Here is a 27,248-nt window from a genome sequence, read left to right as displayed (position 1 = left end):
AGTAACTATGCTTATAGACTTTTACAGAAAAATATCCATATACTGTATAAACACAAATTCAAAGCCTTCTCAAAATCCTGAGAAGATCCGAGATCCACCATTATTCATCAACAAGGAGTACTTTCTATCTACCATCAAGAAAGGAGCCCCTACTTTTAACTCCTGGTTCAGCCCCTTGGACACAATGGTTGCAATGCACAGCTAATCCAGATTCTGTCTTCTCCAGTTTTGATAAATTCCCCTCAAATAAGAGCACCCATAGGAGAAGATAAGAAATACTGTAATTGAAATTCAATGTGGAAATCTGTGTGTGATTGTAAAATTTTCTCATAGATAAGCTATAAAGTGTTACTCAACCCAGGAGCCTGCATTCACTATATCTGGTCTCCCACAGTACACAGAACATGGAAATATAATTATTTTAGTAAATATAAACTGCTAAATACCAGAGGTGGGGGACTTGAGTCACATGACTTGACTTAAGTCAGACTTAAGTCACCAGTTTGAGGACTTAAGACTTGCTTGACTAAAATTAATAAAAGACTCGACTTGACTTTGAATTGGTATTCATGACTTGAGACTTGACTTTGACTTAAGACATATGACTCAAAATGACTTTACTTTTTTAAGTTATTAAATATTTGCATTTTCTCAAGATGTGTTAAAGCAAAATTAATGTGCTTGTTATGTTTCTGACACCACAGTCACTTAAAACACCTCAGTGTGTTCTGATTTTTAGGACACTGGCTGTTTAACCACTTTAAGGCTGCATTCACATGTCAGCGTATGATCGCGGGCAGAACCGCCGCGGTTCCGCCCGCGATTCGGAGATTTATTGCAAATCGCGGGACGCCTAGCGTTGCCCGTTGATTTGCAATAGCCCCCTAAACGCCGAGCGATGTTGCCGCGATTTACGCCCGCCGAATCGCGGCAACATCGCGCAAACAAAATCGCGGGACGCAATACACTCCAAAGAAGCTCTTGTACTTTTTTGGAGCGTATTGCGTCCCTCGATTTTGTTTGCGCGATGTTGCCGCGATTCGGCGGGCGTAAATTGCGGCAACATCGCTTGGCGTTTGGGGGGCTATTGCAAATCAACGGGCAACGCTAGGCGTCCCGCGATTTGCAATAAATCTCCGAATCGCGGGCGGAACCGCGGCGGTTCTGCCCGCGATCATACGCTGACATGTGAATGCAGCCTTAGACCGGAGGGTTTTCTTGCTTAATGACCAGGCCACTTTTTTCAACTTGGCACTGCGCGAATTTAACTGATAATTGCACGGTCATGCAATGCTGTACCCAAACAAAATTTACATCCATTTTTTCCCACAAACAGAGCTTTCTTTTGGTGGTATTTGATCACCTGTGCGATTTTTATTTTTTTGTGATATATAATTTAAAAAAAAGCGGAAATTTTGAGAAAAGTTGACATTTTCTACTTTGACAGTTAAAAGATATCCAATATATTCAATTTTTGTCATATATTTAGGCCAAAATGTATTTAGCTACATGTCTCTGACAAAAAAAATTCTCAATGAGAGTATTTTTAACCACTTTAAGACCGGAAAATTTTACCCCCTTCCTGACCAGGCCATATTTTGCGATTTGGCACTGCGTTATTTTAACGGACAATTGCGCGGTCGTGTGACACTTTACCCAAATGAAATTTACATACTTTTTTTCCCCACAAATAGAGCTTTCTTTTGGTGGTATTTGATCACCTGTGCGATTTTTAATTTTTGAAAAAAAGAGCGACAATTTAAAAAAATATATATACTGTATATATATTTTCACATTCTGATATATAACATTCCCCCCAAAAAGTTTTTAGGGAAATATGTTTTCTGCTACATATTTTTGGTAAAAAAAATCGCAATAAGCGTATTTTGATTGGCTTGCGCAAAAGTTACTAACTACGGAAAAGATTTGTAATTTTTATTGGTTTTTTTTTTTTACTAGTAATGGCGGCGATCTGCGATTTTTTTTTTGCGGGACTGTGACATTGCGGCGGACAGATCAGACCCCTAACTGACATTTTTGACACTTTTTGGGGGACCAGTGACATTATTACAGTAATCAGTGCTACAAATATGCACTGTTACTGTAATAATGACCCTGGCAGGGAAGGGGTTAACACTGTTGGTGATCAAGGGGTTAAATGTGTGCCTCATGCTTACTGACGTGTGTGGGGGGAGGGGGTTGTGTGACACAGACACAGATCGCAGGTTCAGCTATGCTGAATTCTGTGATCTGTTCCTGTCTGTCACAGAGAAGATCCACCCACTTTGTTTACACAAGCAGGCGGACTTTCTCAGTTTTTCCCTGACGATCGGGGAAGAGAGACGGTGATCACCGCCTCTCCTCCCCTGGCCCGACTCCCGCCGAGAGACAGCAGGGAATCCAGCAGCGTAGGTCTACGTCACTAGACCCAGGACTGCCACCTGGCTGCAGTAGAAGCAAGGTGAGCAGTCCTAAAGTGGTTAACAATGGAAATACTTAACATGTTTTTAGTGACTGTGGTGTTGAAACATGACCGGACGAAGGATTTTGAGCTGTTTGGGCATTCAAAGTGTTTCGTTAATATGCCAAGAAAAAAGCACTAAGCAGTTTTGTTAATGTTGAAAATAAAACAAAACCTTTCCTGACCACTGACTTTTAACTGATTTAAAAGGTGAAAATTGGGTAAGATAAGTATTTTGACTTGATTCGTGACTTGACCAAAATAAAGGACTTGACTTGACTTGCTTGACTTCTAGCAGGGACTCGACTTGACTTGCTTGCTTTTCGCCACAGTAACTTGGGACTTGCTTGAGACTTGAAGGCTAAGACTTGAGACTTGCTTGTGACTTGTGCGACGAGCCAGAACCGCAGGGGTGACACGTGAGGTGCACGGTGGGCCGATGAGAGACAGCAATAATACAGTTCATCGGTTTACTCACGGTTAGCAGAAAGCCTCCCTGGGCTGGTCGCACAGTGAAGAGGAAGACAGCACGAAATCCTCCGGGGCACGCTCTGTGATAGGGAAATGCCAGCCAAGATGGTGGTTGAGGTGCCCGTGATGACAGGGGTGTTTAGAGTGCTTGTGGTGGCTGGGTCCCTTGATGGTATTTGTCGTGACGCCAGTACCGTTAATGGTGGTACAACCAGTTGTAGCAATAGTGAAGAATGAGGTAGACAGTGGTAGGATACAACTCACAACTTTTACTGTGACTGGTTTTGATTGCAGTACAAACATCCAGATAGAATACAGTCTCTGGGTAAATAGAGGAATTCTGCTGATCCACTGTTAATAGGCTTTAGTAATGCTGGACTCAGGCTGTGGTTCAGTATAGTGCTTACTTGTTTGTGATCTGACTTCTGGTACCTTTTGAATCCAGTGAAATTTGGTGAGATTGCCAGTGGCTAAGGAATCCTTCACCTTTATTCTCAAAGGTCTGTTGCTGCCGTTTGGTGGCTTTTACCCTTTGATTTAAGCAGTTCCAATTTGTCCCTTCTCTGGACTGACCTTCACTAACCTCTACATTCTCCTCTGTACATTGACTTCCTGAACTGAACACTGACCACAGATAAACCTGAGCTGGGATAGATATCCCAGAGTGGTGCTATCCCCATCTTGTGGTGGGAAGTATGAAGCACACTTGACCAGCCTATGAACAGGGATACCACAGGTATAGCAATGCACATGCAAAATACAGCAATAACAAAGAAGTAATACATTTGCAGTTCCCACGTGTCATGAGTGGGACGCTGCATACCCCCATGGTAAAACGTGTGTCGACCTCGACACATTTTTGACTCGATGTTGTGTCTTCCTGTAAGATATAAGAGAAAGGGAAAAGCATGCATGCATAGGAAATAACAACATAACCCCATTCTTGTACTTCTTGTATCTGCAAGTAAAATGGGTTAGGCAAACATATCTCAGGCAACAACGAAATGTGACAAAAGGTGACAAAAAGGGGTGTAGTTTTTCCTCTGAAGACTGGTGATGTATGGCAAAACCAGAATAGTCCATGATGAGATGGAAAAATAAAAACAAAACAAAAATAAAATCTCAGGAGGCTCACAGGGTATGAGTCCGTTCCCTGGGCACAGGAAAATGTCAACAGAAGAATATCACAGAGGCTCAGGTACGTGAAAGTCTATCTCCGGGTGCAGGCTTGAACGTTGCAAAACAGTAGGTAAGTAGTGCTTTTAAAAAGTCCTTTAAAGGAAATGAACCTGACATCACAAGTAAGTCTTCTTCTCACTCTGGAACTCCAGACGATGTAAGGATGCATTCAACGATGAGATGGCAGGGCTGGTAGTTGTCTTCTTGGCTGCTGGTGCAGGAAATCCTAATAACGGACAGGTGGTTGTCCTCTTGTAGTCCTGTCGGATCTTCGTAGCGGCTGAGTTTCTACAGGCCTTGTTTCAAGGGAACTTGGTGTCTCTTGAGCTGTAGTAGACACTTCTTGAGATAGCTCCTCTGGTTGAAGTGTGGTTGTATTGGTCTTGGCAGGCACTAAGATATTGAGCCATGGTGTAAGGAACCACTGTAAAGGATCAGAGTCTAATAATGCTTTTCCAAAAGACTGTAGTGGACCCTCTGAATCAGATGATTTTGTAGGCTCTGGTTCCATGGATTGAGTTTCCTCTTGGACAGCTTCTTCTTGAAGAGTTTCTTCTTGAGTACTTTCCTTGAGACATAACTTAAGGCGATTGCGATGTACTACACGTGATTTGTTTTCTTTGGTGATCTCATAAGTATGAGTCTCTGGATTGCGAATAGCTGTAATGGTGTAAGGTTCTCTCTCCCATTTGCTATCTAACTTGCTGGTGCGATGGTCGTTTTTTAACAACACATGGTCACCTATTTTGAGAGGTTCTGCTTTGGCAGATTGGTTATAATCTTTTTGTTGCTTTTCATGAGCATGTTCCATGCGATGTTGAACAATTTCTTGTGCATCAATTAAACGTCTTTGGTGTTCACTCACCCAATCAGTCTTTGGTAGAGGGTTGATTGCATCAGGCACTTGTACGCCCAAAGTATGGTCAGCAGGTAGTTTACCTTGTCGGCCAAACATGAGATAGTAAGGTGTATACCCAGTAGAACAGTGAATGGTGTTATTGTAGGTGTACATCAATTGAGGCAATAGAGTAGGCCAATCACTTCTTGTAGCAGGTGGTACTGCTCTTAACATCTCAATTAAAGTTTGGTTCATTTTCTCACAAAGTCCATTCCCTTGGGGGTGGTAGGCTGTGGTCCTGATTTTCTGGCAATTGTGAAGTGTACACAGCTCTTTGAAGAGTTGCGACTCAAAGGCAGATCCCTGATCTGTAAGGATTCTTTCTGGGCATCCATATGGCAATAGGAAATGTTTCCAGAAGGCATCTGCAGTTGTCTTAGCAGTCAAGTCCTTGACAGGTACGGCTACAACAAATTTGGTATAGTGATCAACGATGGTCATGGCATATGTGTAACCTGAGCGACTTGGTTCCAGCTTCACATGGTCAATTGCAACTATTTCTAGCGGTGTTTGGGTTACAATGGGATGTAAGGGTGCTTTTTGGTCATGTTTCTCATTTCTTCCAACAGCACAGGTGGAACATTCTCGACACCACTTTTCAATGTCTCCTCTCATCCCAATCCAGTAGAATCTTCTACGGATGGTAGCTTCTGTCTTCTGCACGCCAAAGTGTCCCGATTGGTCATGATACATCTCAAGAATGATTCTTGCATCTCGGCGTGGTATTAAGATTTGGTATAGACGATCCCAGGTAATTGGGTCTAAAGTTCTTCTTAATAGTAGGCCCTTCTGTAGGAAGAGATGTTTTCTGTGTCTCCAAAGTTTTGACAATTCTGGATCAGCATTTCTTCTGCGAATTCTTTCAGGTGTTCTTCCGCTGGTGAAGAAATCTTGCAGTTCTCCCAACACTCTGCTTTCATTTTGCAGCTTGATCCACCTTTCTTTGTCCACTTGGGATCTTGGATCCACTTGTTGTTGAAGGTTAAGAACTTTTCTTCCTTTGATGGTGATAATGTCTTGTTGGGCAAAATTTTTGTAAAAAGCTGGCATTTCTACCTCTTCCCAAACATCTTCCTGTGTAGTAGGGTCTTCTTGGGTAGGCAGACGAGATAATGCATCCGCATTTTCATTTGCTTTTCCTGTTCTGTATTTTATGGTGAAATCGTAGTTAGCTAGGCGTGAGGCCCATCTTTGTTCCAATGCTCCCAACTTGGCGGTATTAAGATGTGCTAGCGGGTTGTTATCTGTGAAGGCTACAAATGGTGTTGCGGCAAGGTAATCTTTAAATTTTTCTGTAACAGCCCACACGAGTGCGAGGAATTCCAATTTGAAGGAACTATAGTTTTGGTCATTTCTTTCAGTACCTCTAAGAGATCTACTAGCGTAGGAAATAACTCTTTCTTTTCCTTCTTGTACTTGTGACAGGACAGCTCCCAGACCTTTCTTACTAGCATCTGTGTAAAGATGAAATGGCTGCTGGTAATCTGGATAGCCTAGGATTGGTGGTTCTGTCAACTTCTTCTTCAGGAGCTGGAAGGCAATTTCTCTTTCTGTGTTCCATTCAACTGGTATTGGAGACTTTTGGTACCTCTTAGGATGTCCTCTCAGAAGTTCTAATATTGGCCCCGCAATTTGTGCAAAATGAGGAATAAAGCGTCTGTAGTATCCTGCGAAACTGAGAAAACTCCTCACTTCTTTCACTGTAGTAGGAGTAGGCCAATTTCGGACTGCGGCTATCTTCTCTGGATCCGGTTTAACACCTTCAGAGCTTACAATATGCCCTAAGTATTTGACTTCTGACTTTAGTAGATAGCACTTAGATGGTTTGACTTTAGCCCCGTACACACGTACCGATCGTCGGCATACAAACGTCGGTGGACGAAGGATCTGCCGATTGTACGCGTGTTAGTATGGTGCCTCCGACAGATGTCTGCGCACAATCCGCGGACAAAAGTCTTTCGTGCAAACATGAAAATATTTGTATGCCGACACCAGAACGGACGATTGTTCGCCTGTCAGTACACAATTCGGCCGACAGACCGCAGATTTGCAAGACTGGGCATGCTCAGAAAATAGAAAACACAGGGAAAGTTAACCATTACATGACATCACTTCTGCAGTCGGCGGACAAAATTCTTGTGCTGTCCTTGTGCTGTCTTGGCACTTTTCAGCAGACACCGACATCCCGGGGAGAAAAGAGGAACATTTGTAAGCCGACCATCGGTACGTGTGTACGGGGCTTTAGAGTCCATGTTTAATGAGGATTTGAAAAACTTCGGCCAAATGTTTCAAGTGATCTTCATAAGATTTGGAGTAGATGATGACATCGTCTAAGTACAACAGGACGGTTTCAAAATTTTTGTGTCCTAAACAACGCTCCATTAATCTTTGAAAAGTTCCGGGCGCATTGCAAAGTCCAAAAGGCATGCAGTTGAACTCAAATAGGCCCATAGGGGTGGTAAATGCAGTCTTCTCACGATCTTCAGGTGCCATTGGTACTTGCCAGTATCCACTGGTTAAATCAAGGGTAGAGAAGTAGGCTGAAGATCCTAAAGCTGTCAAAGATTCCTCTATGCGTGGTAAAGGGTAAGCATCCTTGTGGGTGATTTGGTTAATTTTTCTGTAATCCACACAGAATCTGATGTTACCATCCTTTTTACGGACAAGGACTAGAGGTGCAGCCCATGGACTATGGCTGTCTCTAATGACATTGGAGTCCTTCATCTCTTGGATCATTTGCTTTACAGATTGGTACATAGTTGGTGGTATAGGCCGATATCTTTCCTTGATCGGTGGGTGTGAACCTGTAGGGATGGAGTGCTTGATGATATCCACTTCTCCATAGTCTGTAGAATGCTTACTGAAGGCATGGTGAAGCTCCTTCACAATTTTTAGTACTCCCTCAATTTGGTTTGCTGGTGTGGAAGCATCTCCCACATGAAGTTCTTTCCACCAGGATGTGTTTACATTTTGGTCCTGTGGGTTCTGGCTCTTGGTAATTTGCTCTGTGGTAGCTGTAGCCACACTGATGACATCTTGAAAAGTGACTTGGATTAGCTGTGCAATAGGACGGTGTTTTGTTAGTGTTACACTGCTATCACTCAAGTTTAGGAGTCGTATAGGCACTTTACCTTCAGAGACGGTTACTAGGCTTCTTGCAGCTCTAACTAGAGGATAGTCTTCCAAAACAACTGGCTCTACCAGGGCTTGGTAGTCTTGACCTTGAATTCCGACTACAGCTCGGCACCACAAGAGAGTTTCGGTGTTGGGTTTGAGGATCACAGGTTGCTTATCCCGGATGCGGGCACAGCAAATTTCTCCTTTTTCGTTGGTGAATCTCTGTTGCGCATTTAGTACACGGATGGTTTGTTGGATCACCTTCTTAGAATCAGGGGAGGCAGTAGGCACTAACTGGTGCAAGGCTTCTAGCATCTCAACATAACAGTTCCTGAGGACATTCATTCCTAGGACTATTGGAGGGTTAGGGTTATTGTCTCTGACTCGTACCACAATAAGGCCTTGTCGAGGAAGTGTAGTTCCTCCTACTTGAATGGTAGGTTCCCAATAACCATGGACTGGTATGGGTTTGCCGTTACTGGCTATGAGACTCAGCCAGGATTCTGGAGGCTGGGTAAGCTGATTTTGATCCCAGTATTTTTCAAAGGCTGCTTGTTGGATAGTGGTGACTTGGGATCCGGTGTCTACTAGGGCAACAAAAGGAACTCCATTTATTTGAAGTGCCACTTCTGGACGGGATCCTACGTACCTTGGCATCCAGTGGGGATCTTCTGGACCTATTGGTTTAACTCCCGAGGGGTGGTCCTTGGCCTCGGGGGTTTCCCTGTTTAACTGCCAGCAGGTTGCTTCTGTATGGCCTGGTTTGTGACAGTATGTGCAGATTGGCCGCTTAGGGGAACTAGTGCGGTCAGGGGGGCGTCCGCCAGAATTTCTGCAAAAAGTCTCTCTATAATTAGAGGGGAAGAGTCTTCTGGACACAGGTTTCTCATCCTCTAGCATTAATGGTTTCTCCCATTGTCCCAACTTTTGGTGGACTTTCTCCAGACTTTTAGTCAGGAAATGGACTTGCTCAGTCAAGGCAGCAACTGCGTCAGTAACTGGAGCTTGGGTTGCCTGACTGACTATAGGTAAAGACTTTGCAGGGGTAACCAGCTGTGATAAAGGCACTTCAACAGATCTAACAGGTTCTGTTGGTGGGCTTTTTCCCAGTATGCTGATAGCTAATTCTTTGAAATCTAAGAAGGTAGCTCTTGGATGTTGGGCGGCTAACATTCTTAGTTGGCTCTTTAGATTGTCTGTATTGACGCCTTCAATAAATTGTTCTTTCAGGGTTTTGTCCTGATTCTCTGCCTCACGGGGGTCTACTTGGACAACAGCTCTAAGGGCTTCCTGCAAAGATAATGCAAAGTCTCTGAGTGACTCACCAGATTGCTGTTTCTTGCTGAAGAACCTCATCTTGACCTCTGACATGGTTCTGGGTTCAAAGGTGGTGTAGAGACGTTCAAAAATCTGCTCCATGGTCTTTCTCTCTGAGCTCGGCCAAGATTTCACTTCTCTGAGCGCAGCTCCTTCCAATTGCGCAAGAAGAATCTCTATCTGTTGCTCTGAGGATACAGGGTACAATCTGAACACAGCAAGAATTTTTTCTTTAAAGTCCCTTAAAGTATGACTTTCTCCAGAATATCGTGGGAACCAGGGGGCCCCAAAATAATAAGGCATGGTTAAAGGCATTAAGCTTGGTGCTGCAGTGGTTGGTATTGTACTGGGACCGACTGTGGCTGATGCAGGGGGTCCGCTGAGGTCAGGCTGCACGTCATCTTCCTGCACAGACATGGTGACAGCAGGTGAATTATAGTTAGGTAAGTCAAATGCGTTTTTAGACACTTTTTGTGCGGTGTTGCTATGGGCGACCGCTGCCTTGCGGGTGTATGGCCCTTTAAGAATTTAATGCCGGCTGAAGACAATGCTGCGGCAATGTTGATTTTGGGTCTCTGGCAGAGTTCCTGCTATTAGTGCTCCTTATAGTTAGTAGAGGCAAATGACAGGTTGCGATTACTGCTCGGACAGCAAGCAATGCGATTATTTTCTCTACTTTTGCTCACATGCGAAGTCTCGTGACTTCTGGGGCGTGCGCTTGTCACACTCTCCTCCCAGGATTGACACAGCAAAGGTAAGGCCAGACAATTTTGCATAAATGGGTGGCACCAAAATTTCCCGCTCTTCAGGGGGTGTCACTAACTTATCCACAGTGATGGCGCAGAAATTTTTGAACAAGAAGGTCTCCGGCAGCCATTTTAAGTGAATAGAAACAGTCAATTCAAACACAGCAAGCAGTTTTGTTGACACACAAATGTCTGATTTTCTCACTTTGGATGCTGCGATTTTTATGCTGATAACTGGGATAACAATTCCATGCGACTTTGAAACAGTTTAAACAGTTCTGTGGCCCCACACAGCATGCAATAAGTAAACAGACTCTCAATAAAGCAAAGGGCTTATTCTGATGCGACAGTCTTTTAGATAAGGCGCAGGGGTTAATAATCCTGTTCGTGACGCCAAATTTTTATGCGACGAGCCAGAACCGCAGGGGTGACACGTGAGGTGCACGGTGGGCCGATGAGAGACAGCAATAATACAGTTCATCGGTTTACTCACGGTTAGCAGAAAGCCTCCCTGGGCTGGTCGCACAGTGAAGAGGAAGACAGCACGAAATCCTCCGGGGCACGCTCTGTGATAGGGAAATGCCAGCCAAGATGGTGGTTGAGGTGTCCGTGATGACAGGGGTGTTTAGAGTGCTTGTGGTGGCTGGGTCCCTTGATGGTATTTGTCGTGACGCCAGTACCGTTAATGGTGGTACAACCAGTTGTAGCAATAGTGAAGAATGAGGTAGACAGTGGTAGGATACAACTCACAACTTTTACTGTGACTGGTTTTGATTGCAGTACAAACATCCAGATAGAATACAGTCTCTGGGTAAATAGAGGAATTCTGCTGATCCACTGTTAATAGGCTTTAGTAATGCTGGACTCAGGCTGTGGTTCAGTATAGTGCTTACTTGTTTGTGATCTGACTTCTGGTACCTTTTGAATCCAGTGAAATTTGGTGAGATTGCCAGTGGCTAAGGAATCCTTCACCTTTATTCTCAAAGGTCTGTTGCTGCCGTTTGGTGGCTTTTACCCTTTGATTAAGGCTCCGTTCACATCTAGGCGTTTTGGGGCGTTTTTGGGGCGTTTTTCTGCTCTAGGATCAGCTCTCAAAACGCCCAACAAGACAAATCCTATTCATTTCAATGGCCCCTGTTCACATCTGAGCGTTTTGACGCTGTTTACAAAACGCCCAACGCTCAAAAAAGTACATGAGCTTCTTTTTGGGCAGATTACAGGCGTTTTCCATTGATCTCTATTCAATCTAAAAACGCCTGTACAAAAATCGCGGTAAAAATCGCGGTAAAATCGCGGTAAAAAACGCCGCAAAAATCGCGGTAAAATCGCGGTAAAAAACGCGCGAAAAACGCTACGCTCAGGTGTGAATGTAGCCTTAAGCAGTTCCAATTTGTCCCTTCTCTGGACTGACCTTCACTAACCTCTACATTCTCCTCTGTACATTGACTTCCTGAACTGAACACTGACCACAGATAAACCTGAGCTGGGATAGATATCCCAGAGTGGTGCTATCCCCATCTTGTGGTGGGAAGTATGAAGCACACTTGACCAGCCTATGAACAGGGATACCACAGGTATAGCAATGCACATGCAAAATACAGCAATAACAAAGAAGTAATACATTTGCAGTTCCCACGTGTCATGAGTGGGACGCTGCACTTGCACATGTGTGACTTACTCCCATGTCTGCTAAATACCTTTTCTCATCAGCAGTATATAGCAGTCTTGTGACTTCTATCAGTGTCTGGGTAAAGCTTGTAGGAGCAGTTTTCACTCTCCTCTGACCGTCCTATGAGGCTGCAGGACCCTTAACCCTCTGTCTGGGCAGTGCTGATTGGTCCTGTGCTGATCACATGCACTCTCCCAAGAAAAAGAAAAAAAAGCTCCCTAGCAATACACACCAAACTGAGCATGTGCAGAGTGACTCTAAAAAGGCTGTGTTCTATCGGGAGATGGATTGGGGACTGTGGAAGAAGGCTTGGTCTTAAAGTGGTTAAAGTAAAAAATACAATGTGTATATTATAAAAGAAAAATGTTTGTGCATCTAGAAGAATAATTTATTATTTATTACAGGTATAAGCTGCAAGCACACTTACTGTGTGAAGTAAATATTGTGTATGAAAAGTGCTGCGCTCAGGGTTGCCAACTGTCAGTAAATTCATAGACAGTTTGTAAAATCCATGGTTTTTACATTTGTCCATGAATGTTGATTACGGACATGCAATCTGCATGTCTGTAAGGGATAGTCACGGACAGATGTAAAAATCGCAGATTTTACTACCTGTCTGTGAATTTACTGACAGTTGGCAACCCTGGCTGCGCTAAAAGAATATACTAATTTATAAATGTGTCAGCAAACAAATAACCTCTAATAAGGTGCAAACTGACCAAAAATACAAACAATGTGTAAAAATTCCAATTAATGCAAATGCAAAATGCAAAAAAAAAAAAAAAAAAGATAGATAGATATTGTGACGGCCTGCCTAGCACCCCGCCTGGGTGCCTCCGCCAAGATACAGCTTCCTCTTTGGAACCAGAATATAGTAATTTTACCCCAAGCTTTAGACAGAACCAATGTGGAGTAAAGCAGGACTTAAATCCGAAATAAAACTACTCTAAGTGCCGGTTCACATATATGCAATGTCATACATCGCATGTGATTCGCACCGCACTTCTCTGCAAATCACATGCGATGTCTGTGCGATGCAAATTCAGCCTTACAGATTGTATGGCTGAATCTGCAATGCATTCGGACTAAAGTCATGCAGGAACATTTTTTGGTCCACACCAGAATCAGATCGCATGGGTGTTCACACCTATGCGATCCGATTCCTGTCCGAATTGACAGTTCCCACTGTGATATGTGAACGTTAACTTTGTATTGACACTCCCAGCAGTTCGCATATGGCAGTTTGAACTGCCTGCGAGTCAGGTGCGATGCGGGAACCCGCAGTGGATTCGCAGTGTTCCCGCATCGCACCAATGTGAACTGGCACTGAAGGTCCCCTAGGCACACACCTCCCAAAGAACAGAGCCCCCTTAAACGCCAGGGCCCATAGTCAATAGGAAAGAGGCTAGCTTGCAGTCCCCTCCATAAGCCCCTGTCCTGGTTGGGTCTGTCACAGATGTAAAGCATTGCAGTTAATTTGCACAACCGATCGATAAACCACAATAATCATAATTTGAAAAATAACATCAAATTCATATAAATTTGTATTCACTCTTAATCCATGTGAATTTATCCATGAAGGATCGATGTGAAAAAGTATGATCAATGTTCACAACCAATAGAAAAATGATAAAAATCAATAAAAATCTTGTTCATATAAATTCGTTTTTACTTGTGATCAATGCAACCTTTTTTGTGACCGGTATTGGATTTAAAATTCCAAGGAAAAATATTAATGCCTTTCTGGATTATTATTTCTCCTTGGAATTTTAAATCCAACACTGGTCACGGATATGTTTCCATGGATCACAAGTAAGCATGAGTTTATATGAATTTCATTTTTATTGATGTTTATTGTTTTTTTATTGATTAGTTGTACACATCGATCGTACGTTTTGCATCGATCTTTCACAGCTAAATTCACATGGATTACGAGTGAATATGAATTTATATGAATATGATGTCCTTTATTTCTGTTTACTGATGTTTATTGATCGGTTGTGCATGTTGATTGCTCTGCTTTACATAGATTGTTTTTTATCAATTGTACTTTGCATTTGTATTGATTGCAGTTTTTACACATTGCTTGTATTTTTGGTCAGTTTGCACCTTATTAGAGGTTTTTTGTTTGGTGACACATGAAATTTGACACATTTATCGGTTTATTTATTCGCAGCACTTTTCATACACAATAAAATAACTATTCTATTTACTGGCCATGATACCAGGAGAAAAGAAACAAATGCAGCCAACACCTAATGATTGTTAAGTTGCAATTATTTAAATTTTTGGTATTTGGTTTATTAGCACTGATAACCCAGCTGAAATTTATTACGTGGGTGACCCCGTGGGCACAGCAGGAGATTTGTCCATCCGTGCACCCCCTTTACTCTCACTGCCTGTGTGATGACACCCGTACGCTGACTCTAGCCTCTGGAGTGGTCCCCTTCCTGGTAGACCCCTGGGCAAGTTCCTCTGTACTCACGGACACTGTTTTTCCAGAGTCACGGTTGCCTCCAAACTCCACCAGTCAGTCTTCACTGGACCTCGGAGTTCAGCCACACTTTCTGGTACACCAGGCTGACTGCTTGTGACCACCTTCTACAGCTTCAGAAGAGGAGACAGCCATCACCCTCTTTCTGGGACTTGGCTTCCCTCCCAAAGACCCCCTGCCTCATATGCGCTTGGCTTTTATACCCTATCCCAGGATGCACTTCTCTCTGTGCCAACCCACTGGGACAGTTACAAAAGCCTGTGCGCCATTGGCCAGGTTTCCTCCACTGTCCAACAAACCTCCTCATTGGATACAGTGGGGACACTCTCTCAGCCCACACAAATCGCACACTGAGCAGGCCTAACTACTGATCAGCCTCCCCTGATTAGCAGACAGAGCAAAATATATTTTACCTGCCTAGCACCTATCAAGAATGGTGCTACATATATAATGAATAAACACCTCAAATCAAATACCTTTTTTTTTACATGGACATAGAGAGCTTATAAAAGATTTAGGCCCTTTTTACACGGGGCAGACTCTGATTAGAACAGCAGGGGATTTGCCAGTCAATCCCCTGCTAATACGAGCAGAATGGGCAGATGACAGGTCCGTGTCTGCTCAGTTTAGGCAGAGTGGACATAGGCAGAACCTGGTCTGCTCTACAGACTGGTGGAAGTAAGCAGACTCCGCTATCCGTTTACATCCCTCTGATCTGATCTGCCTAGACCAGTGTTTTTCAACCCCTTTTCTGTCAAGGCACCCTTTAAAATTATGCACAATCTCGAGGCACAAAACTAAAAGTTTTACATATCGCATCAGCATCCAAACAGATGAGCCACCCAACATTAGAGTCTTTTCACACTGGTACTGACTAGTAGTCTAGCATTTTTCTACTCCATCAGTTTCTCCTCCTCTTTGCTAACGTGACCCCAGATAGGGGTGGGGGGCACACAAGGATGCTGTACATGTGCCCAACGTCCTCTTTATCATCCAGTCACATCATTAGTTGTTAGGATGCCAGTGGCTGGTCCGCATGGTGCCTATTGGTTTAATGTTGCCCAATAAAAACCTGTGGCTTTGTGTAACTCACTGGCTTGTTGACAATTTTTGGGCAATTTGTGATAATTTTTAGCCATTTTGCCAAGGCACCCCTGAAGAACCCAGGAGGCACCCTGGTTGAAAAAGGCTGGCCTAGATGATGGTTCCCTTTAATTTTCTTTTAGTGGACTGGAATGGAGTGTAGGTAGGCGGGTGTATTTACACCCGCTGGTCCATAGGGGTGGATGGAGGGTCCGATCAGTTCCGCCTGAAAAACTGACAGTTAGTTGTGATGGAATTTTATCAATTGCCTCTAAAGGAAGAGGAAGTCACAGCTCCATCCAGGGTAAGCACTATGTCCACCCATAATCACAGAATTTTGTCAGACATTGCAGTTCATGCATAGAACAAGGTTGTGATTAAACATACTCATTATCTAACTCTGGGTCTACCTACTGTTTTTTAAAACAAAAAATTGCAGGATGTTCTTTACATTACAGCAGTGCCGGGCATTCTTTAATTTAGCGGCGGTAGCATGGTAGGGAAGCATGATTGAGTGACCGGTCTTTGCAGAAGGGACATATCATCTGGCGGTGGGTCGTCTTAGTTGATGATAGATCTACATCAAAGGATGACATGAATAATGATGGATTTTCATCTGAGAAAATTATTTATTTATTTATTTTAGTTTGGCAATAAAATACTTTTCAAGGTCTGGGTGTCTTTATTTACCTTTAACTCTTTGTGATATTATAAAGGGGCTCCCAGATTCCACTATAAACACCCCCCCCCCCCCCACATTCTCTTGGAGACCAAAAGTGGGGAAGAGGCCTTTGTCCCTCAACATTGGAACAAGGTGACTTGCAAAGGGGTAGAGGCTTTGCTTTAACTCTTACCCACGACTAAGTTCAATCTTATGGGACCTGGTATGGTACAGGAAGGAAGGGGATGGCACATATTTGCTGCCCCTTCCACCCAGGCTACATGTCTGGATAAGGTTCTGGTTGGAATTTTAGGGGGAACCCCACACCATTTTCTTTTAAACGGCTACATTATACTGTTCCATAACTTCATGTGCAGTTTAAAGGCAACCACCAAGGCTGTTACCTAAATTGTGCATTTTCAATGTTGTCCTTTAATTGGCATGACAAGACCCTCACCTTGCTGAATTGTGTTTAAGAATTTTTTCTTTTTTTTTGCATTGGTGCATTTCCCCCTGCCCTCTTTTCAACAATTAATTGCCTTTAGAAAGGTGAGAAAAAATAGATCACTTTGTCTCATGTAGACTTCAAAAGGACTCACCACTAAGTGTGGTTTCACACAGTTTCTGCTGAGTTTGCTGAACCTTTCGCAAATGAATGTGAAGAAGAAGAAGTGTTTGGCGCTGCCAATATGTGTATAAAGTAGGTAAGTGCGTGTGCATATAGTGGGAACCCTATGTATAAATGTCAAGGGAATAAATCCAATAAATAGAAGTAAATGGTAAAAAGTGCAGAAGGTAGAATACAATGAATATATAAATAAGTGCGTCCTGTACTATACAGGGTTGATTAAAATTGAGAAGGGGTAAAATTCAATCTAAAATGTAAGACCCTTCCAATACAGTACAACAATAAATAAACATAAAATAGGAAACATGCAAAATGTAAAAAAAATATATATATATATATATATAGATCAGTGCCCATAAAGTGAGACTTTGGAAGTGACACTAAAAAAGTGCAAAGTGTGTGGTAAATACCACTATAAAGGAAAAGAAAATCTCAGTGACAAAAAGCAACTGAAATATTAAGCGTGAGATGAGCCAAATAATTATTGGAGGTGCAATAAATGCTAGATAAAGTGCAAAGTGAAACGAATAAATAAATAAAGTGAAAAAATGGCTCAGATATGATAATTAAAGGTTTCTTAGTAAGTAAAGTGTCAAGTGCTGATAATAGTGGTCCACAGTGGTCTAAGTCACATATGACACTAAAAACCTGGTGGGGTGCCGAGCTTAAAAAGTTCCAATGTACTGGTGAAAAGTGCCAAAACATAAAAAATAATATAAAAATAATATAAAAAGTATATAAGCTCAAAAAATAAATAAATATGTGTCCTATATAAAGTGTATCAAAGGCAGTGGTTTGCCGCTGGAAAAATTCCCAGGGATATATGATCAAGTAAGTGCACAAAAAGTGCAAAGAAAAAGTCTCCAAAAACATATACAGTCTTAAAAGTCCGTAATTATAGTAGGGTGCTAGTATTCCAGGTGCCGCGGGGTGGGTAATTAAGAGATGAAGGGTCCGGTGCTCCCCTGTCCCGTGGGTCCGGTGCTCCCCTTTCTAGTAAATACCGAGCTTACCAGAAGGAACTCCCCACACAGGGGTAGAGCGCAGGTCGATATTTTAGGGATCGCTCCCTTGGAGAAGGGGTCCGGTCTCTGTTCCTCTAGAGTTATTCCAAATCCCCGAGTCACACTTCCTTAGCGTAATGGTACGATTATCCCAGCCTTATTACTCCATAAGAACCATCCCAGGACATGTATAAAGAAATGCTCATGTGGAGCAGATTTAAATCCGTAATATTTCACCAAAACCCCCAATAGGGCTCAGCACAGGAAGTGATCCACTGGCAGCAAAGGAAGTAATCCACTCACAGCACAGGAAGTGATCCACTGGCAGCAAAGGAATTTCCCCCTGCCCTCTTTTCAACAATTAATTGCCTTTAGAAAGGTGAGAAAAAATAGATCACTTTGTCTCATGTAGACTTCAAAAGGACTCACTACTAAGTGTGGTTTCACACAGTTTCTGCTGAGTTTGCTGAACCTTTCGCAAATGAAACCCGGCCTGGTTTGCTCATCCCTACGTAGAATGTATGCTGAGGAGGAATTTATATTAGATTTAAATGTTTAATAGGAAACTTTGAGGGGCCAATTTTGTCCCTTTCACACCCTTTGTGGAGTATTCTCCTACGGCTGATGAAAAATATGTAAAATACAAATATTAGGATCTACAGTGCCTGGAGCAAGCCGCTCTAGAAGAGATGAAGTGAGAGTTGAAAAGTTGAAATCTGTGACATTCCTGACATCGAGAGAGGAAGTGACAAAGGTCTTTTTCTGTATTCCTATCTGAAAATTGTTCATCTCTCAGCAAACTCCCAGAACTTCCTCTATGCGGTGGCTGTGAGCTGCAGTGTGTGTAGCAGAGAAGATATTCACTACTGTATCAGTAGTAAACCTCGCAAATCCCACAGTGACTATACCCCTCAGTAACTGTGCCCCTCATAGCTATTGTGGCAATACCCGTCAGTGCCACAGTAACTATACCCCTCATGGCCATTGTGACAATACCTGTTCATGCCACGGTGACTACACCCTTCAGGGCTTTTGTGTCAATACCCATTAATGCCGGAGTAACTATACCCCTCAGGGCCATTGAGACAATACCCATCAATGCCGCAGTAACTATTAGTGACCGACCAATATCGTTTTTTTATTGCCGATACCAATACCGATATTTTGGTCATCACATATCGGTATCGGCTGATATTGGCTGATATTTTCGTACATTTGTTTTTTCTTTTACTTGGCAGGTACTCTTGTGGAGAGATCTGGGGGTCTAAAATACCCTAAACCCCTCCTCTGCTCTTAAAAGCATTCAAGCATTCAAAACGCCAAGTTTAGCTATTTTGAATGCTGTAACTTGAATTTGGCGCCGAGAACCCAGAAGTGATGTCATGACATCACTTCCGGGTTTCTTACATGGACACCCGATCAGAGCCGAATGCGGCTTTGATCGGGTCTTCTCTTCAGTGGCCGTGCAGGCTGGTTGCCCAGGTCTCCTGGTGGGATGGGAGACCCGGACGAGCCACGGAAGGCGGCGGGAGGGGGGTGGGACATCCCCTCCCGCTCCTTGTAATGACACCCGAACGGCTTCTCAGCCGCATCGGTTGTCATTAAGAGTCAGCCCACCATCGGCTATGGACGCCGGTACCGGGGTGATGCCTCTAGCTGCATAGATTCGGATATATCGGGGAAAGTGCATATTGGCCCCCGATATATCTGCTTTGCCGATAAACGGTCGATCCCCAGTAACTATACCCCTCAGGGCCATTGTAACAATACCCATCAATGCTTCAGTAACTATACCCCGTCAGGGCCATTGTGACAATGCCTCTAAATGCCACAGTGACAATACCCATCAATGCCACAGTAACTAGACTTCTCAGGGCCATTGTGACAATACCCATCAGTGCCACAGTAATTATACCTCTCAAGGCCATTGTGACAATACCCATCAATGGAGCAGTAACTATACCCTTCAGGGCCATTGTGACAATGCCTCTAAATGCCACGGTGACAATACCCGTCCATGCCACAGTAACTATACTCCTCAGGGCCATTATGACAATACCCATCCATGCCGCAGTAACTATACCTCTCAGGGCCATTGTGACAATACCCGTTAATGGAGCAGTAACTATACCCCTCAGTGCCATTGTGAAAATACCCGTCAATGCCGCATTAACTATACCTCTCAGGGCCATTGTGACAATACCCAATAAAGCTGCAATAACTATCGCTCTCAGGGCCATTGTGAAAATACCCATTAATGCCGCAGTAACTATACCTCTCAGGGCCATTGTGACAATACCCATCAATGCCGCAGTAACTAAACCTCTCAAGGCCATTGTGACGATACTTGTTAATGCCACAGTGACTATACCCCTCAGGGCTATTGTGACAATACCGGTCAATGACGCAGAAACTATACCCCTCAGGGCCATTGAGACAATGCCTGTCAATGCCACAGTGACAATACGGGTCAATACTGCAGTGACTATAGGTTTTAGGGCCATTGTGACAATACCCATCAATGCTACAGTGACTATACCCCTTAGGGACATTGTGACAATACCCAGCAATGCCACATTGATTAAGTCTCTCAGTGCCATTCTAGCTATACACTTCAGGACCACTGTGAGTATACCCCTCAATGCCACAGTGATTACAGATTTCAGTACCACAGTAATTGTAATTATCAGTGCTACGGGGATTATACTTTTTCAAACCACATATATTATACTTATTGATATCATTATCATGAATATTCTTTCAGTGACCCATGGATTATACTTCTAAGTTCCACTGTGACCATATTTCTCAGTGCCAAGGTGCTATATCCATCAGTGCCACAATGACCATACACCTCAGGACCACTGTGACTATATACCTCTCAATGCCACAGTGATTATACCTCTCATTGCCACAATGAATCTAATGCTGGTCATACACAAGCCAAAAAATCGTTCGAAAATCTGTCATTTGGTCTGTTCATTCGTTTTTCGTCCAGTTAATGGGCACAAATAGAAAATCAGTTTTAACTTTTCAGAGCCGAAAATGCGAAGGAACTGTTTGGAAAATTCTGCCGAACAAACGATAAGTTGAAAGGTTAATGTGTTTCTCGCTCGAACTGTTTGCACTAGGCATATGTGACAAACTGAACGAAAAACAAATTCATTTATGTCCATTAAACAATTCATCATCATTACATGATGGCACGATCATCTGCTCTCACGTTTTTCAAAAATGAGTTCGAACGATTTTTCGGCTAGTGTATGCCCAGCTTAACTTTCAATACCACAGGGAATACACCCCTTAATGCCACAGGGATTACACCCCTCAATGCCACAGTGGTTATGCCTCTCATGGCCATGGGGTTTATACCCCTGGATGGCACAGTGATTATGGTTCTCAATATGACAGGGATTACACTCCTCAATGCCACATTCATTATAACTCCCATTGCCCCGGTGAATATAATTATCAATGCTACAGGGATTATATCTCTCAATGTCACAATGATTATATTTGTCAGTGTTATAGACAATATATTATATTATATTTATCAGTGTTATAGAGAATATAACTCTCATTGCCACAGCTTATAGTGTATTTTACTGAGCACAACCGTGAATATAGCTCTTAAAGTCACAGTGATTCTACTGCTCAGTACTACAGCTATTGTTATACTTTCAATGATGACCACTATGACCATACTACTCAGTGCCACTGTGCTATACCCAGACCATACTTCTCAGTGCCTCTCTGACAATTCCCCTCAAGATTATACCCCTGAGTTCCACTATGACCATACTACTCAGTGCCACTGTGCTAAACCCAGACCCTACTTCTCAGTGCCTCTCCTACTATGCCCCTCAAGGCCACTGTCACTATACAGTACCTCTCAATGCCATGTGGATTATAACTCTTTTCAGTACCACGCTAATTATTACTTTCAGTTGCACTGTGATCATACTTCTGAGTCCCACAATAATTGTATTTCTCAACGCCAATGTGATTATGCCCCTCAGTACTTTTGTGATTATATTTCCCAATGCCACAGTGATTATATTTCATAATACTACAGAGATTATAGCGCATGTCACAATGCTCATACCCTCAATACAATAATATGGATGACTTTGTAAGGCAGGATTATAACCCCTGTCAGAATTTATTTTCCCTATCTGTGTCCCATTGCAGAGATTTCCCTACACTTCCCTTCCTGTCCCATAGCCAAACAGGAAGCGAGGGTATATCCTTTCAAATTAAGATAATTCCTTGGGGACCTCTAGGTCACCATAATTAGTGTCCTTATTATAAGATTTCCTCTCTATTACTTTTTTGGGGACAACAAATAATTTGGGATTTTCTTTACTTTCACTTCCAATGGTAATGGTAAACAGGACAAATAGAGAGGGTGAATCTCCTAACGGGGGCACAGAAAACAATAAAACCAGACAGGGGTTCTAATCCCTCTCTACTCCAACAAAAAACAAAAAAAAAAAATTGCCTCCATCCATCCAAAACAAAACAAAAAATTGCCTTTAGTTATACTTTAATTCATTTTAGTTACAAGGATAAGGAAACATATAGCAGCAAGCTCCTAGTATGACAGGGGACTTTGCACCCCTCTGCAGTTTATTAGCAAATTAAAAATCACAACAAATTAATCGAACACTTAACAGCAAAAAGACAACCTCATCTCCGGCAATGTAGAGGGGGATATGCAGACCTGGCTTCACTTCTGTGTATTCACTCTGTATATGTCTCTCTTCAGCTCGGCTGCTGGGCGACATTTAATGAGGTTCTGTGAATAGACGCTGCACATGGAACATGTGACCCGCCACAAGTGTTTATGTAACACAATATTACTTTATTCAGGAAATCCCAGAGCCAGATCACTGCGTTTCGCTCCGCACAGTTCCTCATTCTCTGCACAGTGTCAATAAAAATCTCTGACTGTGGCTGAGTTGTGTAAATGTTACAAATGTCAGGAGAACGTCTCCTCGGATTCCATACACTTGGCTTATATAAAGGGGACCTGTCACTACTCTTTATACACAACTTGTTTTGTTTTTGAATAGAGCAGGGAAGAGTTAGGGCCTGTGTGGGATATTTAATGTTGCTTGTTGTCTGTATCCTACTGTCCTGGTCCCATTGAAATATAAACATTTTATATGTATACAGTGGGCATAGCAAATAATCACCCCCTTTAAAATAATCACATTGCACCTTGAAATGAAGACAGACACCATTTTTGTGTTACCCAGCTGTATTTACTTATAACATCCGAGTGTAAGAATAACACCAACATGTCAGAAAAAAACAAACAAACGAATCACTGAGTTGGAAAAAGTATCACCCCCCTCCTAAAAATGACTTGTAGATGCCATCAGGCGTAGCTAATCACCTTCTCAATATCACACGAATATATTTGACTTTTAACTGTGATCAAATGTGAAAGTACAGTGTTGATATATCAACACAGCGTGGCCCTGTGTGGACATTAAATTGTACACCGTGCCTCTTCTACATGGGACAATATACAGTGGATTTTTAGATAAAATGGACTTTAATGGCACAACACTTTTCAACTTTAGGTAAAATACAAAAGATTTTACTGGTATACAAAACATGAATAAAAGTTATAAATTAGTTCCAACAATGTTTTATAACATACAAAAATGTATAAGTGGTGACCACCATCAACCCTCATCACTAAAGTAAAATTCCCAAGGTAATAAACAAAAGGGGTCACGGGGACTGTCCCCAATCACCTAATACCCAGGGGTGACTGCTGTGTGGGGTGATGATGTCCAGTTGGGGGTCCTGCTTGACATGTTTCGCGACATCGCACTTCTTTAGGAGCTTAGGAGTTAAGAATGAATTTTTCTAGACAAGATGAAAATAGAGCAATGAGTATCACATAACATCATGTTGACAAAGTATTGTACATAGTTGCCACTACAAATGGCTGTACTCACAGTATAAAATGCAAAGTACTAGTGAGGTAAGTGGAAGGGAGAGGCAGCCAGGCAGACACAACTAAGTACCCAAAGGTGGATGTGGGGGCATATATAGAGGTGACAGCCAGGGCTGATAAAGAAAGTTTCTTCTAGGAGTTTATCATAGAGAGCATGCCCTAATAAAGGGTCGCACTCACGAAAATTCTGATGATGTCTTAAAGCCTTTGTAAACCTAAAATAAAAAAATAAAAAAAGCCTGCAAGACAAAGGCATAATGAGATAGTATGCATACTAGCTGATTATGAATTACTTACCTTAGAACGAAGCCCCGACACAGACCCCCGGACACTGCTGCGGGTGTTGACATGATCCCACTGCGTCTCTTTCGGGTTCGGCGGCTCCAGCGCTCTGATTGTCTGGAGCCGCGATGATGTCACTCCCGCGCATGCACGCGGGAGTCATTTTCCGGCAAGCTCCCGGCAAGGGAAGCTGAAGGTCCGCCGGACCTTCAGAGCGCCTGCGCCGCTCGCGTGAGCGGCTGCATGCACTGCAAATATCTCCTAAACCGTGCCGGTTTAGGAGATATTAATTGTACCTACAGGTAAGCCTTATTATAGGCTTACCTGTAGGTAAAAGTGAAAAAAAAGCTGTATACTACCGCTTTAAAGTAGAAAGGGGGAGGATTAAATACAAGGCAGATTCCTAAAAAAGGAGGGGTGAGCAGTAATAAATTACCAATAGATGGATACATAAGTAAGCAATATAATATAGTGGTAGACTTCTAGCTGTACTGTAAATAGGGGATACATTGTTAATCTTCCAAGGCAGAGCACTAAATCTAGTGCTTGATTACCTTAACAAATGTAGGTGACAGTGTCACTTGGCTCAATATGAGGTAGTCTTGTATACAAGGTTTTCAATAAAGTAACTTTCTGTTGCTCTGAATCAATGTTTAGATTACGAGCACAATTCACAATAGCACTCCTATGCCTCACCACACTGATATGGTGCAGCATAGGAGTGCTATTGTGAATTGTGCTCTTAAAGTGATACTAAAGTCTTTTTTTTTTCTTTAAAAATAACAAACATGTTATACTTATCTGCTCTGTGTAGTGGTTTTGTACAGAGCAGCCCAGAATCTCCTCTTCTCGGGTCCCTCTTCTGCGCTCCTGGCCCCTTCCTCCTGTTGAGTGCCCCCACAGTGAGCAGCTTGCTATGGGGGCACCTGAGCCAAGCCGCTGCTCTGTGTGTTTATTCAGACACAAAGCCGTGGCCCAGCCCCACCCCCTTTCTCTCCTCATTGGCTTAACTAACTTTGATCGACAGCCGTGGGAGCCAATGGCGCCGCACTGCTGTCTCAGCCAATGAGGAGAGGAGTCCCAGACAGCCGACTTTCTCGTGCAACATTGCTGGATCTAGATGGACCTCAGGTAAGTATAAGGAGGGGCTGCTGCACACAAAAGATACAGTACATATTACATTACTTACTTATGTATCTTTATCTTAATGCATAAAAAGCAATGGAGTATCATAGAATGCAGTGGCATATCCTCCTTGTGTGCAGTGTGTGTTCACTGCACACAGGCCCCAAGAGGGGGAGGGGGGCCACTGTGACCCACACTGCACCCATGGATGATCCCCTGGTTGACATTCGGGGTGATCAGTGTGGCGGGAGAACCAGTGCAAGCACCAATCTCCCTGTACAGTTTTTCCTGAAGCAGCTGACAGCTGCTTATCCTCCTCTACCTCCCGCAGCTGTCAGCTGAAAAGAGAAAAAAGAGATTGGTGCTTGCAACTGTCCCCAAACCCCCCCGAGGAACCAATCATACCGACTGTCCCCTGTGTGCTCCTCCTCTGACCCTGTGTCCTCCTGCACATACTCCCCACCTCCATACACTCTATACCCCTCTCTTGCACATACTACCCACCTCCATAAACTCCAGTTTTACCTTCCAATATGACAATGACCCAAAGCACACAGCAAAAATGACCACACAGTGGTTGAAGTAGAAAAAGGTGAATGTCTTTGAATGGCCTAGTCTGAGCCCAGATTTAAATACCATTGAAAATCTGTGGAATGACCTGAAGACTGCAGTCCACAAACAGTCACCATCAAATTTAACTGAACTTGAGCAGTTCTTCAAAGAAGAGGGGGCAAATATTGCAAAGTCTAGATATGCAAAGTTAGTAGAGACATATCCCAACAGACTAGGCTGTCATTAAAACAAAAGGTGTGTAGCAACCTCACAGGTAGGTGCTATCGGGGGGGCCTTGTCTGCTTATCAGATGGTCTTTGATTGTTCAGCTAGGCTGTCATGTGTTCCCAGGTGTGCCTGTTGAGCTTGGGGAGTCTCCCCACTGTGTCCAATGGGGGCTCTCATTGGACAGTGGAGGAAACCTGACCAATAGCACCCCAGGGCTTGTATCTATCCCAGAGGGCAGAATATGCCACAAGGCATCCTGGGAGGGGATAAAAGTCTGAGGGGAGCACATGACAGGACGTCTTTGGTGGGAAGCCGAGTCCCAGCAGGGGGGTCAGCTGTCTCTCCTCCTGTCAGCGTGAGGAAGGTGTCCTGGGTGGTCGGCCTAGAGGACAGAGGATTGAGCTGGGCTGCAGAAAGGGATCCAGTGTGCTGAGGACCAAGTGGAGTTGTTGGGGCGGATGTTTTCAGGAAAGCATTGTCGTGAGTACTGTAAACTGCCCATGGGGTCTGCCTAGGACAGGGGACCACTCTGGAAGGTCAGAGGGATCCAGGAGCCAACTAACCAGTAGAGGGGGCTTAGAAAGGGGGTGCCAGAGTCTAAGCCCTGAAGAGAAGTCTGTAAAGAGGGTGCCAGTGTGGGCCCTGAATAGTTAAGAGTTGCAGCAGTGTTTATATGTAGCTACTTCAGCCAGGAGGGCTAAAGGGAGCAGTACAAAGGACTTTGTGTCACCGGGAAGTGTCAAAGTCAGTTAAGTGTTAACAGACAGCAAGTCAGCGTTAACAAGCGCCAGCCGGGGTTGACCGGCATTCAGCCGGCATCAAGTCAGCATCAAGAGGCATTTTTCTCAGTTGTCCCATTACTTTGTGAATAGTTGAGCCAGAGGAGTATCCCACTCATTCCCTTCTCCCATCCAAGTTCCTAAAATAAATACAAAACCCAAAGATACTGGACTGTTCCTTGCCTCAATGCTCACACTTGGAGAACATGCTTAAATGTGCTGTTGTTGCTAGCGGTAACCCTGGCGGACCCACATCCAGCAAAATGGCTGGGAATTCTGCTACAAGTGGTTCAACAAAATACTGACATCAGGGGGTGATCTTTTTTCCAATTCAGTTTTTTATTTTTTCTGACATGTTGGTGTTAAATCTTTCATTTGGATGTTATAAGTAAATACACCTGGATAAAACAAAAACAGTCTGTCATAAAGGAGTCGTAAAGGCAGAAGATTTTTTTAACTTAATGCATTCTATGCATTAAGATAAAAAGCATTATGTGTGTAACAGCTTCCCCAGCACCCCCAAATACTTACCTGAGCCCCCTCCCTATCCAGCGATGTCCATGAAACCCTCGGCCTTCTG

The 27,248-nt window shown here is 43.3% G+C and overlaps 1 protein-coding gene across 2 annotated transcripts in view; it reads right to left on the bottom strand.

Annotated features, from left to right (window-relative positions):
* TBXAS1 (thromboxane A synthase 1) overlaps positions 1-22,566 on the bottom strand; it is a 166,699-nt gene extending 144,133 nt beyond the window's left edge. The window contains exon 1 of one of the 2 annotated variants that reach the window (XM_082256148.1): positions 22,452-22,566. Coding sequence is in view for 1 of the 2 variants with exons in the window: in XM_082256146.1 (XP_082112272.1) it covers positions 22,417-22,515 (99 nt within the window). In the remaining variant the exon portion in view is untranslated. Of the gene's footprint in view, positions 1-22,416 lie in introns of both variants that reach the window. The other variant, XM_082256146.1, reaches the window with a different exon arrangement.
* Positions 22,567-27,248: the final 4,682 nt, after the last annotated feature.

The sequence above is a fragment of the Pelophylax lessonae genome (assembly GCF_965119305.1).
Source record: "Pelophylax lessonae genome assembly, chromosome: 4".
Lineage (NCBI taxonomy): Eukaryota > Metazoa > Chordata > Amphibia > Anura > Ranidae > Pelophylax > Pelophylax lessonae.
This window is presented reverse-complemented; position numbering and strand designations above follow the sequence as displayed.